Source organism: Macrotis lagotis, chromosome 2, assembly GCF_037893015.1.
Source record: "Macrotis lagotis isolate mMagLag1 chromosome 2, bilby.v1.9.chrom.fasta, whole genome shotgun sequence".
NCBI classification, from domain to species: Eukaryota; Metazoa; Chordata; class Mammalia; order Peramelemorphia; family Peramelidae; genus Macrotis; species Macrotis lagotis.
Genome location: NC_133659.1, coordinates 80,080,190 through 80,094,798, shown reverse-complemented (window position 1 = coordinate 80,094,798; position 14,609 = coordinate 80,080,190). Strand labels below are relative to the sequence as shown.

Sequence of the window (14,609 nt, the reverse complement as noted above, 5' to 3'; positions counted from 1 at the left end):
GTCATAAACCTTTTAATTGATTAAGCTATACATTGCTATAATCCTATAGTATGCCTGAAACAAATGAGTTTGGGTAATAATTAAATTGTTTAAGACAGTTTTCATGCTGCATAGCAAGTGAGAGGGAGAAAAATCACCTTTGACATTTTTTTGGACTAGGTAGCCTCTGAGATTCTTTCTGAGTTTGTGATTTAATTTCTCTCCCTTCTCCAATTCTCACCTCCAATACACGGCTTCAGAAGACACAGTTCCCTCCACTACTCCAAAGCCTATAGTGGCTGACTTCCTGTCATCTCTAAAATTTCTCTGACTTGTGTATTGTGTGTATTGTGTGTGTGTGTGTGTGTGTGTGTGTGTGTATTACCATTATCAGTCACAGAATATGAATCACAGAATTTGATTTTATGGAATCCCTACTGCAACATAGCCAACAAATAACCATCTAGTCTCTGCTTGAAGACATTTAAAGAAGTCTTGAAGCAGCCCATTCTATTTTGGACAACTGTAATTGTTAGTAAGTTTTCTTGATATCAAGGCTAAACTTGTCTCCTTGCAATTCCCACCTCCTCCCAGTTATTCCTGGTTCAGCCCTTAGGGACCAAAAAAGAATGAATAACCGCCCCTCAGAAACTTAAGGGATGGCTATTGTGTCCCTCTTTCCTTCTCTAGGTAAAATATGCCCAATCATGAACTCAAGATCATTTACCATCCTTCTGTGGACATTCTCCAGTTTTTCAGTGCCATTTTTTAAACTGTGGTGCTCAAAACCAACCACATTGCTCCAGGTGAAGTCTGACAAAAATAGATGATAGTGGGATTTTATCCCTTTTCTATTCCTGGAAGCCAGGTCCCTCTTAGGTCCCAAAATACTCATTTTTAGAAAGACTGCAGTCCAACCCCTATCTTATACTTGTAAAGTTGAATTTTTCTGCCCAAGGGTAGTATTTTACATTCATTCCTATTAGTTTTTGTATCATTAGATTCAGTCCAATGATCTAGCCTGGCCAGTACTTTCTGGATCTGAATTTGGTCATTTTTGTGCTCTCCATCCCAGCTTTATTTCATTTGCAAATCAGATGAGCATACCATCTGTGTCTTTATCTAAATCATTCATAAAAATGTTAAGCACATAAGATTAGCCCAGATTCCTAGGCATTTCACTAGAGATCTGTCTATCACGTTGACGTTGAGCCCTGAATAACTTTGAGTCCAGTTTTCCAAATAGTTCTGAGTCCAAGTGATTGATTCATGTTGATCAATCCACATTTCTCCTTATCGCCACAAAAATATTATGATCTGATTTATCAGAAACTTTGCTACGAATCTATGCAAATTATATCTGTAACATATAGTAGCCTAGTAATTCTGTCAAAAAAGGAGATGGACTTAAGCTGGAATGTGTTCTTGATGAAGCCATGCTGGAAACTTGTAATTACTACATTGCTTTCTAAATGTTCAGCAAAGATATTTTTACTCCATTCCAGAATTCAAACCTGGAATAGAAGTCAAATTGACTGGTCCATAATTTGAAGGTACTATTCTCTTCTTGTTTTAAAAAAATCAGAAAGATGTTGCTCTTTTCAAATCTTTTAGTACTACAATCCATTTTCCACTATCTTTCAAATATCAATAAGAGTGACTTAGCAGTCATATCTACTTGTGCTTTCAGTACCCAAGGATGTAGGCCATCTGAGCCAGGCGACATCAAAAGCAGCCAGGTATTCTCTCACTGACCCTTTACTTACCTTGGGTATCAATTCAATGTTAGTTATTTTTGTTCTTTCATTTTCAGGGTGAAGATCATTCTCTTTTGCAGAGAAAACTAAAACAGGATAAAGAGTTAGGCAACTATGCCTTCTCTATTTTGTCAATTATAATCATCCTATCAACTCAAAGCAAAAATTAAGCCTTCTTTCATCCTTTATTTCCTCAACTAACTAAAAAATCACCTTTTTTTTGTCATTTTTTTCCAGAACTAGGCCATGCTTTTATATTCATCTTTTGATACCTAGACTTTCTTCCATTTTTCTGCACATTTCTTGTAAAAAAAATCTAAATTTGTCAGTAGATTCCCTATGCATCAATATCAATCTCTTCAAATCCCATTTTTTCTCTCTTCAATGGAATTGTTCCCCTTTCTGTCTTCAGAAATATCATTCTTGAGCATTTCTCATCCCTCCTGGGTTGACTTCCCTTCAGTTCATTTGATCCTACCTGTGTTTCCTTTGAAATCTGCTTTCCCCAAATCTAGTCTACATGTCAGACATGCAAGCAAAAAATACAAAACAAGCTATATACAGGATAAATAGGACATAATTTACAGAGGGAAGGCACAAGAATTAAGAGGTATCAGGGGAAGGCTTCAAGTATAAAATGAGATTTTAGTTGGGACTTGAAGGAAGCCAGGGAAATAAGACATTCCAAGCATGGCAGAGAAGCAAAGAAAATTCTCAGATCTGAGAGAGGAGGTCTAGGGTACAGACAGGGGGCCAGGATCATTGGAGTTAAGAGTACTGGGAGAGGGGGGATAAGCTATAGGAAGACTAGAAAGATAGGAGTATGTTTGTATATTTTTATGTGTTAGAATCAGATTTTACTTCTGTCTCTAAATTTTTGTCTCCTCTGAATTTCTAGCTTTTAAATTTCTCCTATGAATCTCCTATGAATTTTTGAAATTCTCAGTCACTTATATTTCCTTCCTATGCTTCTGAGGATATAAATATAATGTCTTTTGTCTCTTCATTTTTTTTTTAAATTTAGAGCATTTTACAGATTTATATGATACCAGTTAAAAACATTCTTACCAATCTTTGGTTCACTCCATCTCTAGCCAAGAATCTGTCAGCCCTGTATTGTAAGCCATGATCCAGAAATTCACTTCCCATTGTCAGCTGTTCACTTCCCAAATTAATTGTTCTCTTCTGCATTCCTTGCCTTCAATGGGCAGCAGTGAGAGAAACTCCCCCTTTCTTGCCCAGGGCCTTATAATCATTGACAATATTTTATTCCTTCTTAAAGTGTCACTTGTGCCCATATGAATCACCAGAAGTGGGTAGTTATGTGTTGGACACATGCCTGAGGAGAGCAGCAGACCTTTGCATTGTTATAGGTCAACAAATAACTTCCTGAAAACCTCTGAGCAAGGAATTACCAACTTCTATTACTCTTCTCTTTTTCCTCTTCCCTTAACAAAATAATCTTTCACTAGACTGCTTCTCTCCTATATTTGGTCCTTGGAACAAAAAACAATTGCTTTTTGTTAATCCGGCTCTTTCCTGTTCAGGATGGACCTCAAATCCCCCCCCCCCCATTAATTGTATAACTATCCTTTTTCTGTCATTTCTCCTTTGTCTATACTTCCATTTCCATCATTCTGAAAAAGGATCAAGCTTCCCCTCTTCATCCTCAAGTCTCCATCTTTCTCATTGAATACTTATTTCTCATTTCTTTAGGAAGTTTCATTCTCCCTAACAACTTAAAAAATGAAGGGGCATTAAAAAAATTCCTTCCTTCACCAGGAGGAAGAACCTACTCTTATCACATAAATTTCAGCCACTTGTCTGTGGCAGAAATGAAAATATCACATATTCGCTACAAATCCATATACAATTTTCCCTCTTCTTCAGTCTTGCTTCTTCAACTTGTATATGCTAAAATTCTGGGTGTTCAAGCTTAAGCAGCTAGCTAAAACTTTTTATAGCAACTTCACCCAAATTCCTTTCCTTTGTTTCAACAATTCCACCCATGGCCAAAGCCCCAACCATATCCACCTTTCCTTTAGCTTTATACCAATTTTCTGTTTCATCAATTCCACCATATTGTTGTACCAATTTGCATAACCTAATTATTTCTCTTTTTTTGAACGTGCCAACTACCTTCTTCTTGCCTCTACCCCTTCAAGTTCCATTCCCTAATCCTCCTTAATCCTTTTTTATGCAGATTAGATGTTGGAAAACTGGACATTTCATTCATCTTTATCCCAGGAGTATTTTTCCTTTTTTAGCTGCCTTTTCCTGTCTCCTTTTCCCTGCCCCTTTCCACTAGTCAAAGTATATCTAATAATAATAATAATAACAGCTAGCGTTTATGTAGATCTTCCTATGTGACAGGAATCATGTTAAACACTTTACAAATATTATCTCATTTTAGCCTGACAACAATCCTGGGGATATATCATCCCCATCTTAAAGCTGAGGAAACAAGTAAACAGAGATTACACAGCTTGCCCAGGGTTACACAAATAGTGTCTGAGCTGGATTTAAACCATGTCTTTCTGACTCTAGGTCTGGCTATTTGCTCGCTATGACACCACCTACCAGCTTTGGTGCACACTCTTACATAAGGACCAAAAAAAGCCAATATATGTAAAGTGCTTTGTGTAATTTATGGTGCTATTGTTATTCATTCATTTCAGTCATTTCCAACTCTTTGTAACTCCATTAGCCATTTTCTTTGCAAAGATACTGGAGTGGTTTGTTATTTCCTTCTCCAACTCATTTTACAGATGAGGAAACTGAAGCAAACAGGGTTAAATGATGTGCCCATGATCCCACAGCTAGTAAATGTCTAAGGCTGTTTTTGAACTCAGATTTTCCTGACTCTGGGACTTGTGTTCTATTCACTATACCACTTAATTGCCCCCTGTTATATCGTTTTAAATGTGATTTAAAAGGCACAAACAAAATACTAAAGGAATTTGCAGTGAGGAGAGCTCTCTCTCATCTGGGAAGATATAAAATGACTTCTTTGAATTGTCCATCACCATTCTCCACCTCTGACTGCTTCACACCTCACTCTGCCTCCAAATTAAAAATTAACTCCACCCCTTGGCTCGACCACTAGCTCAGCAGGTTAGATACTGTTGTAGAGCTCAGATTTTCTTTTTTCAAGATTACCCTTCATGACTGTTCTAATATTTTAATTGCATGCTTTTTAGAATTACTATTGTGAATGTTATTATTCTCCTGTTTTCATAGCAAATTGTTTTACTAGTTAATAGCTGCCTGGACATTCAAATTATATTTATAATATTTTTCTTTAGAAAAAAACCTTTATTAAACAATCATTTTATTGACCAATGGAAGTTCTAATTCTTTCCCATATACTTGGGTTTGTTTTTTTTTGTTTGTTTGCTTTTTAGGTTTTTGCAAGGTAAACAGGGTTAAGTGATTTGCACAAGGCCACACAGCTAGGTAATTATTAAGTGCTCTATCCACTGCGCCACCTAGCTGCCCCTTTCCCATGTATTTATGGAGGAATTGATGTGCAAGGTTCTATCCTAGAAATTGGGGTTAGAAAGACAAAAAAAGTAGAATATATATATATATTCTACTGGGAGGATGTAACAGGCATGCAGATAAATGAATATAATATATACAAAGTAATTTCAGAAGGAAACAGAGCATAGTAGTGCTAGAAATGACCCCTTCATTTTAAAAGTAATTATAGTATTATATAGTTGGAACTACATATATGCATGTTTGTGTATATACATACTTGTGTGTATGTTTGTGTCTGTGTGTGTACGTATCTATATATCTATTGGAATGGAACTCTTCTGTGGATAGAAAACTCCTTATGATGAAACTCCCTTTATTAGTGTTGCTCAGCCTCCATTTTGCAACTTAAAGGATTGTAAAGTTATCTAAGTTATTAAAGGTTATATGATTTTCCCAAGATCATAAGCCAGTATCATCAGAAGTAGGATTTGAATTCAGTTCTTCTTGTCCCTGAGGTTCTCTATCCACTGTAGCTCACTATCTTTTGCAATATTTTCCAGTATTATTTAAGTGAATTCAAAAGTATGGTGAAATATCCAGAAGTGTGGGGTTTCAGAATTTTTTCCTTTTGTATCAGGTATAAATTACCTTCTTTGCATGTTTGCAAGAAATAAAAGAAATCTTTTTTTCTAACCTAGGACAAAAGCAAGTATGGGAGGAAAAGGGATTTTGAAAAATAGCTATAATAAGATAACTGCTCAATAAGACAGTGATCACTTGGGAGTAAAGCTGGGTAAAACGAATAGCAAATAGGTTTGGCATGGCAGTGGGATGGGGCTGTCAGGAAGCCCAGGACAGCTGCTGGAGTACCTTGTCATATGCTAGTCTGACCTGACTTTTGGTTTTTCTGCAGCCATTTCTATGACTATCCTAAACTCTTGACTCTTTCTTTCCTAACTCAGTCTTGGTGGCTGAACCTGCTGGGAGAATTTGCGCAGAGAGTGTGCAGCCATTCCTATCTTCCATCTTGGAGGAACTCATGGGGCCAGTGAGTTCTGGGTTCAGTGAGGTCCGGGCCCTCTTTGAAAAAGAGGTGAATGACATCAGTCAAAATTTCCAGACTAACCAAGATCCTGCTCAGCTCAAGAAGGTAAAGAAATAAAGTGGAACTGCCAGTTGGTGATGGACAATATGAGTATTTGAGGAGTTCTCATCTTGGCAGAGCTCTGTTTGAATTTTTTTAATGGATTACATTATATAAATATGGCACTGAGAAAGTTTGGGATAATGATTTTTCACTTGAGAACTTGCCATCATTCTAAGTATAATGACAAGTGTCTTTAATGATAATAAAAGGTCAGATTTTTGAACTATCCTTTCAGAGACTGCCCTCCAGGGGATATTGAACTATCAGTCACCATTCTTGGGACCTAATCATCCAAACAGATCTAAATTCACCTAACTGTACAATCATTTGACCTACATTTTTTTTTTATTTTTCACAAAAGAATGCTACGAGAGACATAAAATTCCTGGCTGCAGGAATCTCTCTGTCATTCTCTTGATCTTTAAAAAGAAAATTGTCTGCTATGAGTTGTTCTTGATGAAAGCAAGGCACCATCATTGCTTCCCTTTCTAAGTAATCTAAATCATCCCTTTTACAATAATTGTGCCAGAAATCATTTTTAGGTTCAGAGTAAGGGAGAAACTTTCTAATAATTAGAGCTATCCCAAAGTAAAATGAATTGCCTCCAGAGGTAGTGAATCTTTTATCAGTGGAAATTTTAGAGGCAGACCAAGTAAAGCTATCAATGGCATTCCTGTTCAGGTATTCGTTGGCCTGGTAGAATTCTGATGCCCTCTCCAACTTTGAAATTCTACAACCTGTACTTTCCTGAAGCTCTACAGGGAGTAGCTAGAACTGGGATTTCTCCACAGCTCTAAATGTCTTCTACCAATAAAGTTATCTTAATTCCAGGAACCACTTCCACCCATTCCCTAAAGAAAAATTCTGGAGAAAAGAGAAAATAGTAAGAAGGGAAAGCAAAGGGGGCGTCTTGTTGGCTCAGTGGATAGAGTACTGGCCCTGGAACCTGAGTTCAAATCCAGCCTCAGACATTTAATAATTGCCTAGCTGTGTGACCTTCGGCAAGTCACTTAACCCCATTGCCTTAAATAAAAAAAAATAAAAATGGAAAGCAGGAGCAATGATTCTGGGTACTTTTCACCCACCAAGAATCAACAGAGTTCTTATCTTTATAAAAATACTTGCAGCCTCCCCTACCTCAAGATTATTTTGTTTCTTTATCAAATTAAAGCACTTGGACCAGCTCATGAATCTTCCACTAAATTCAGTGAAGATGGAACCTTGTTACCTGAAAGTTGACCTGCTCCAAGAACATCTCCAAGACCTCAAGAGTCGCTTCAAGTTCCCCCATATTGATCTGGTGGTACAGAGAACCCAAAACTACATGCAAGAAGTAAGTGAAACAAAATCATTCCCCTGGGAGTGGCAGGGATTGTGGAAGGGGCAGCAGATCAAGATACCAAATGGAGAACAAATATATCCAGTCCTAAAGGAAGAGGGTTGGGGAGAAAGAAAATTTCCATTATGGTTTCTCCCCAATGCTATGAGCTCAAAGCATGCTTCTACCACTACCACTTCAGATCCTGCTTTTTTGACCACTAACAAGAAATGAAAAATTCCAGAGGGAAGAGGAAATAGTAAAAAAGGAAAAGTAGGAACAATAATTCTGAGTGCTTTTCACCCACTAGGAATCAGTAGAGCAGAATTAAAGCTGTTAGAATTAAGTTGAATAGAATTCTATTTAATGAGCTTCATTCAACAAACAAAAATTGAAGTGTAGCTATCCTTACTTACACTCCCACCTGGGGCAGATTATAGAGAATGCACAAACTGGAGCCAGGAGAGAACACAAGATCCTCCCAGATATTCCTTCTTCTCTCTGGGTTTTTATGACATTGCTTTCTCCTGATTCTCCTCTGACCTATGTAACCACTCATTTTCGTTCTCCTTCATTCACTTATTATCCAAATCGTAATTGTGATTTCCCTCCCAGTGCTCCTTTCCTGTTTTCTCTTTTCTTCCCCTTGTTCTACGCTAGATCTCTCCCCAGGTGATCTCATCAGCTCCCATAGTTCAGTTACAATCTGTCTGCCAGGTGGTGCAATGGATAGAGCACTAGCCCTGGAGTCAGGATGAACTGTGTTCAAATATGACCTCAGACACTTTAGTAACTGTGTGACCCTGGGCAAGTCACTTAATCCTAATCATCTCAAAAATTGTTAAAAAAAATCTACATATCTAGTCATCAGCTATTTCTTAAACCATGGTGGGGAAGAGAGTGGGGTAGGAAATTGCCTACTATATCACAGAACTTCCCACTGCACATTTTGAACGGGATGTCCCATAGCAATCTCAAACTAATCACATACAAAACAGAACTCATCCTTCCCCCCAAACCATCCCTTCTTCAAATTTTCCTCGTGCTTGCTTGGACCACCTTTATATATATCACCACAAGGTCACTCAGGTTTTTATCACTTCTCACTTAGACTACTGCAGTAGCCTTCTAATTGATCTCTCCCTTCTCCAATTCATACATACTCTATGAAGCTGCCAAATTGATTTTTCCTAAAGAGCAAGACTGACCGTTTTACTCCTCTGCTCAAGAATCTTCAGTTGCTTCCCATTGCCTTTAGGATAAAATCTTAACTTTATTTGGTACTAAGCCCTTTACATCTTGGGTCCAGTCTCTCATTCCAGGCTAGTTACACCTTTTTCTCTCTCTCATATATCATAAATTGCAGCCAAACTGACTTTCTTGCTCTTCCCTCTATATGCCTTTGGATGCTCCCTTTCATGACTAGTATGTTCTCTCCCTTCAGCCCTTGTTACTCCCAGCTCCCAACAAGGGATTCCTGATTACCCCAGGAAATGCCCCCCCCATCACTTTGTATTATATTCTGTATTTTTTTACTTGTGAATAAGTTAATATTCTCCTAGAATATAAACTTCTTGAGAACAAAAATGCTTTCTTTTTTGTCTTTACATCCCCAGCACCTAATTCAATTCAGGATTTATAGTAGGCATTTAATAAATGATAGTTGATTTGATGATTCCATTCAAATTAGAAAAGTTCATCAGAAAAAAAATCCCAAGTGAAAATACCACCTCTTACCATCCTGGCTAATTTAGAGACATTTCAGAAGACAGTCACATCTAGAGGATTTTAGGTTATCATAACCAGAAGTTATTGTCCTTGGTCAGCCTTGGAGCAGTGCCTAGAGAACCAGATTTTTCTTACTTCAGGAACTGTCCTGATTTAGATAGTGGAGGTGGGATAAGGGAGGAGGGTGGGGGAGCCAACTGAATGTTGTAGAACATAGAAACAGCACTTCCAATTAATGATGCCACTCTGATTCTATTCCTATTTTGGCTTTGATTTCTAGCTCATGGAAAATGCAGTCTATACCTTTGAGCAGCTTCTGGCTCCCCATCAACAAGGAGATGTGTCCAAAATCTCAACAGCCATTGAAAAAGTCAAGAGACGAGTCTTAAAGGTAAAATATCTCCCTCCTTTCAATGAAAGCATTGTGTGTGTATTTACATACATATATATATATATATATATATATATATATATACATATATATATATATATGTATATATATATATATATATATATATACACATATATATAAAGACTGTGGCTCTTTTTATCTCCCTCCCTTTACTTCTCTTTCTTTCACAGAATCTTAATAGTTGGCAGGAATCTCAGAGTTTGTAACTGAACAAGAATCACTTTTGATCTTATTCATCCTCAATAAGTGATTGATCTATCATCCATTCTTTAATTCCTGAGGCAACTATTCCACTGTTTTGGAGCTCTCATTGTTAGAAAGTTTTTTTCAAACCATGAGTCAAAAATCTGACTTGTTGCAATTTCCACACATTAATTGCTTCTAGTTTAGCCTCTTCTGTGGTCAAGCAGAACAAATCTAATTCCCTTTCCACATACTAATTAATCCCTCTTATAATTGAAGACAGCTATGCTTTTCCCTCCCGACTGATTTTCTTTTCCCTTTCCATCCCTCTCCTATCCTTCCCTTCCTCTTTCTTTTTAATCTGTCTCTATTCCCCACCCTTTCCCCCCCTCCCTATTCCCCCCCCCACACACACCTTTTCAAACACTTTAATAATTATCACCAAATAATTTGGTCAAGATTTTCCCCCATTGTGGGGCTTTTGTGTTTGCTCTGCCATCTGGTGGATCCTTGTGGAACTACTTTGGCAGCATTACTTTTCAAAAGAAAGTTATGAAATGATGGCTTAATATAACCCTAGATTGGTCCAGAGAGCTTGCCAGATGAAATCATTTAATTTTAGTATGTTTTATTCATTTTCAAGGAAAGAAACCTAATTTAGTAACTTGTTAAAGTGGTTCTAAATTGCATCTACCAAGGCAATAGACCAGAGCAGATGTGAAGGCAAAATTGATTCTTAAAATGTAAAGTCATATTGGCAAGAGCACTGGAGGCCAAAACATTGGCATTAAAAGCAATATTACTTTGTAATTTAAATTTGAATTTTTATATGTTAATATTGTGTCAAGTGCTATAGACTATACTTTTATCTTAGGCTCTTGCTCCTGCAAAATTGAATTTATTGATGCAGAAAGTTGTTAGACATGAATTTAGGGCATCTAGATGATACAGTGGATAGAACACTGGTCTTGGAGTCAGGAGGAACAGAGTTCAAATCCAACCTCTGACACTTACTAGACCTTGGGCAAGGTACTTAACTGTGTTTGCCCCATATTCAGGGCCATTTCTAGTCATCCTGATACATATCAAGCCACTGGACCCAGATGGCTCTGAAGGAGAAAGTGAAACTAGTGACAGCATAGCACCCTCTCACTCAAACCCAATTCATGTGCTTATCGTAGTATCACCTCCCTGATGTCATGGTCTTCTTCAAAATGAAAGACAGACATTATTAGATATGAACTTAAAAACCTAATCCTGTTCCCAAATTCACTTGGGTTGTGGGGAAAGCAACTTCATTTTGTCAGGCTTCAGTTTTCCTCCAGTTGGATTGAGTCAGCAGCAGCTATCAGAAAGAGTCCTTGACTTACCAATCATGTGATCCAAAAAGGGCAATACTCATACCCTCTCAAGTCTCCATTTACTTATCCTTAAAATTGGATTAATAATATTCATATTACTTATCTCCAATATTTATTGAAAATCAAATGAGACAACGAATATAAAGCATTTTGTCCCTATATAGAACCACAGAAATGCCAGTTACTATTGCTTTTATCATCATCATCATCCTTATTGTTCTTGCTGTTTTTTTAATGGGGTTCCAATAATTGTAAAGCCCAAGGACAAGTTGCTAGTCTGCTTCTTTTATAGTTAGAATTTTGTGAACTCATGCATAGATATAAAACTGTCTGCTTCTTACAATTGGATAAAAGCATTGAAATATAAATTCATCTTCTATAAACTCATTAAATCATTTTTAAGAAAATTCTGGTATCAGTCAGAATAAAAGAGATGATAAATGCATCCTTCTATTCTCAAGTGTTTTAAATTTTAGCTTTAGGTCTTTAATTTTGAAAGCTTTTCTTTCAAAAACAACTATGTGTTACAATAGATTTAGAGCTAGATCTGGAATAAGGAGTTCAAGGTGACTTCAGATACCCTGAGCAAATTACATAATCTCTATCTGCCTTGACTTCCTCATCTGTAAAATAGGAGTGATGATAGTATCTGCTTCTCTGAGTTGTTGTGATGATAAAATGAAATAATATTTGTAAAGCATTTTGTATACCTTAAAATGCTATATAATAATGGTAACTTAATTTTTCCATAGAGGTATGATGTTATTAATATATAATATGATATCTATTTAAACATTTTTGAATTTTGATATATCAAGGCAGCTACAAACCACACTCTTATTTTAGACTCTAGTTTCAACAAAATTGATTTAATTCTCAATCATATTTTGATGTTTCCATTTATAGTTTTGAGATCTATCATGCTATTTTATAAAGGAAACTAACCTTTTGGTACTCTTAGCCATTTGATCTTATCTTTTTAGACACTGAGCAGTTGTTAAATTTTTGCAACTAACAATGATACATTACACAGTTTTTCCACAGTTATCATCATCATAATTATTAAATACTTTACCAAGGAATTACCTGGGGAAAACCCTGTGAAATACTTAGAAAATAAATACCATGCCAAAAATAAGAAAGTGAGATGATGTGGGTTGTTGGGTGTTTTGTCACTGTGGATTTTTTTAAAGAAAAGTTTCATCAAACTGTGGTGTTATTATTTAACATATGCTTCTGTCTTTGTATTGACAGCAATATGATTATGATAGCAGCACCATCCGGAAGAAGCTATTTCAGGAAGCGTTGGTTCAGATCACACTGCCCACAATGCAAAAGGCTTTGGCATCAACGTGCAAACCAGTAAGATTGAATATATTACTCTTAAAGAGCCCACATTTGTGTTCCATTAAGATTCCAATATACTGCAGGTCAACAACCACACATTAAATATCGGCCGTGGGCAAGTGCCAAAGACAAAACAACACTTAATGATGAACCTTGCTATCCTAGAGCTTCCATTTTTACTTCCATTTTCCTTAAACAGAGAAGCATATATAAAATAATTTGAGGAGAGAGGAAGGTAGGAATTCTAAGAGGCAAAGGTTAGGAAATAGCCAATCAATACAATCAATATTTGTTAAACTGAGTTTAGAGGCAGTTTGTTGGTTTTGTTTGTTTTTGTTTTTTGTTTTTTGTTTTTTTTTAGTTTTTGCAAGGCAGTGGGATTAAGTGACTTGCCCAAGGCCACACAGCTAGGTAATTATTAAATGTCTGAGACTGGATTTGAACTCAGGTCCTCCTGACTCCAGGGCCCGTGCCACCTAACCACCCCTAGAGGCAATTTGAAGGTTGGTTCTTGATTATTGTTAACAGAGAAGACCAAAACAACATCATGATTTTAGAGACAGGTTACAGTATATCTTACTGTGGCTGATGAGAGCAATACAGCTCAGAATGCACTTTCACAGTTTGAGCATAAATAGTCCATCTGAACACCTGGGGTGGATTCTCTAAACTCACATATCTCACATTTCCTTTGAGCTACTTCAATTCTGCTTTGTTCCTAGAGCACAGCACCCTCCCTGATGAAGGCATGCCTTGCTGGGTGATCCTATTTAATGTCTTTCATGCTTGCACAATCAATTCCAAAGTTCTTAAGAGAGACCTTCAAGTCAGCTTGATGGCTAAGGAGCTAGGCTTGGAGTCAGGACGACCTGAGTTCAAATCCAGTTTCAGCTGCATGCTAGCTATGTGACTTTGAAAAAGTTACTTAACCTCTCTTTGCCTTAGTTCCCTCAACTGTAAAATGAAGGTGGTAATAATTACACCACCTTCCAAGGCTGTTATAAGGATCAAATGAGATGTATGTAAAACATTTTAGTACAGTAACTTCTGACTATTAAGTCATTAAAGCTCCCTTCAGACAAAGACAATGAAAATGGTTACTTTCAATTTCTTAGTTTGGAGATCACTCTATTTGGACACTCAGCACCATCGGTCCTTGCTGCCACGTTTTTATTGCTACAGATTTGAGATGCAATATATCAAGTCCTATTTCCTCCAAATGCAACAAGGATATGTAGTTCTTTTAAAAAGATACTTTATATAACAAGGGGCATCCATAAATATCTTCTCTGTCCTTCATTATTAAGGTTATAATGGAGTCCAAGATAGCTTTCTCTTCACAGTCAAGTCAATGGGAAGAAAAAACTCAGGCATCTGTTGGAAGCCCTGATCTCCTTGGTGTCTTTGGGTTATTTATAGTTTTCTATGTGGATTGTGACGACCTAGAAGTCATTGATTTACACAAATAGATTATGTGGGAGAAAATAGTTGAGAATAAGGATGTGAGGATGATACTTTTCCATCTTAAAACAAGCAAGTTTTTCAGAATTTCATGAATCTATTAACTTATACTTTGAGAGTTGGAGGATTTTTTAAACTGAATCATTAATATTCTTCACATGCATAGTATTGTCATAAAAAATCTCTTTCCATTTGAAGGGCATCATTTTTCCTCCCCAAACTTATTCCCAGTGAGTAACTTTCTACCATGGTAGACTGCTACTTTTCTGCAATTTAGAATCTTAGAGGTTGTCAGCCAACAAAGATTTATTATGAGCTTACCATGAGCCAAGAACTCTAATAAGTACAAGGGCGAGAAAGGGAAAAACATGGCTACTGATCTTCAAGGTGTTCACCTTCTAATGGAGGAGACACTATGTAAACATATACATGC

At 36.8% G+C, this 14,609-nt stretch overlaps 1 protein-coding gene across 1 annotated transcript in view; it reads left to right on the top strand.

Moving 5' to 3' along the window:
- NIBAN1 (niban apoptosis regulator 1) overlaps nt 1–14,609 on the top strand; it is a 186,127-nt gene that overhangs the window by 159,455 nt on the left and 12,063 nt on the right. Inside the window, exons 9-12 of the mRNA XM_074222223.1 lie at nt 6,182–6,369; nt 7,538–7,699; nt 9,693–9,803; nt 12,623–12,730. Of these exons, the coding sequence (XP_074078324.1) occupies nt 6,182–6,369; nt 7,538–7,699; nt 9,693–9,803; nt 12,623–12,730 (569 nt within the window). The remainder of the gene's footprint in view (nt 1–6,181; nt 6,370–7,537; nt 7,700–9,692; nt 9,804–12,622; nt 12,731–14,609) is intronic.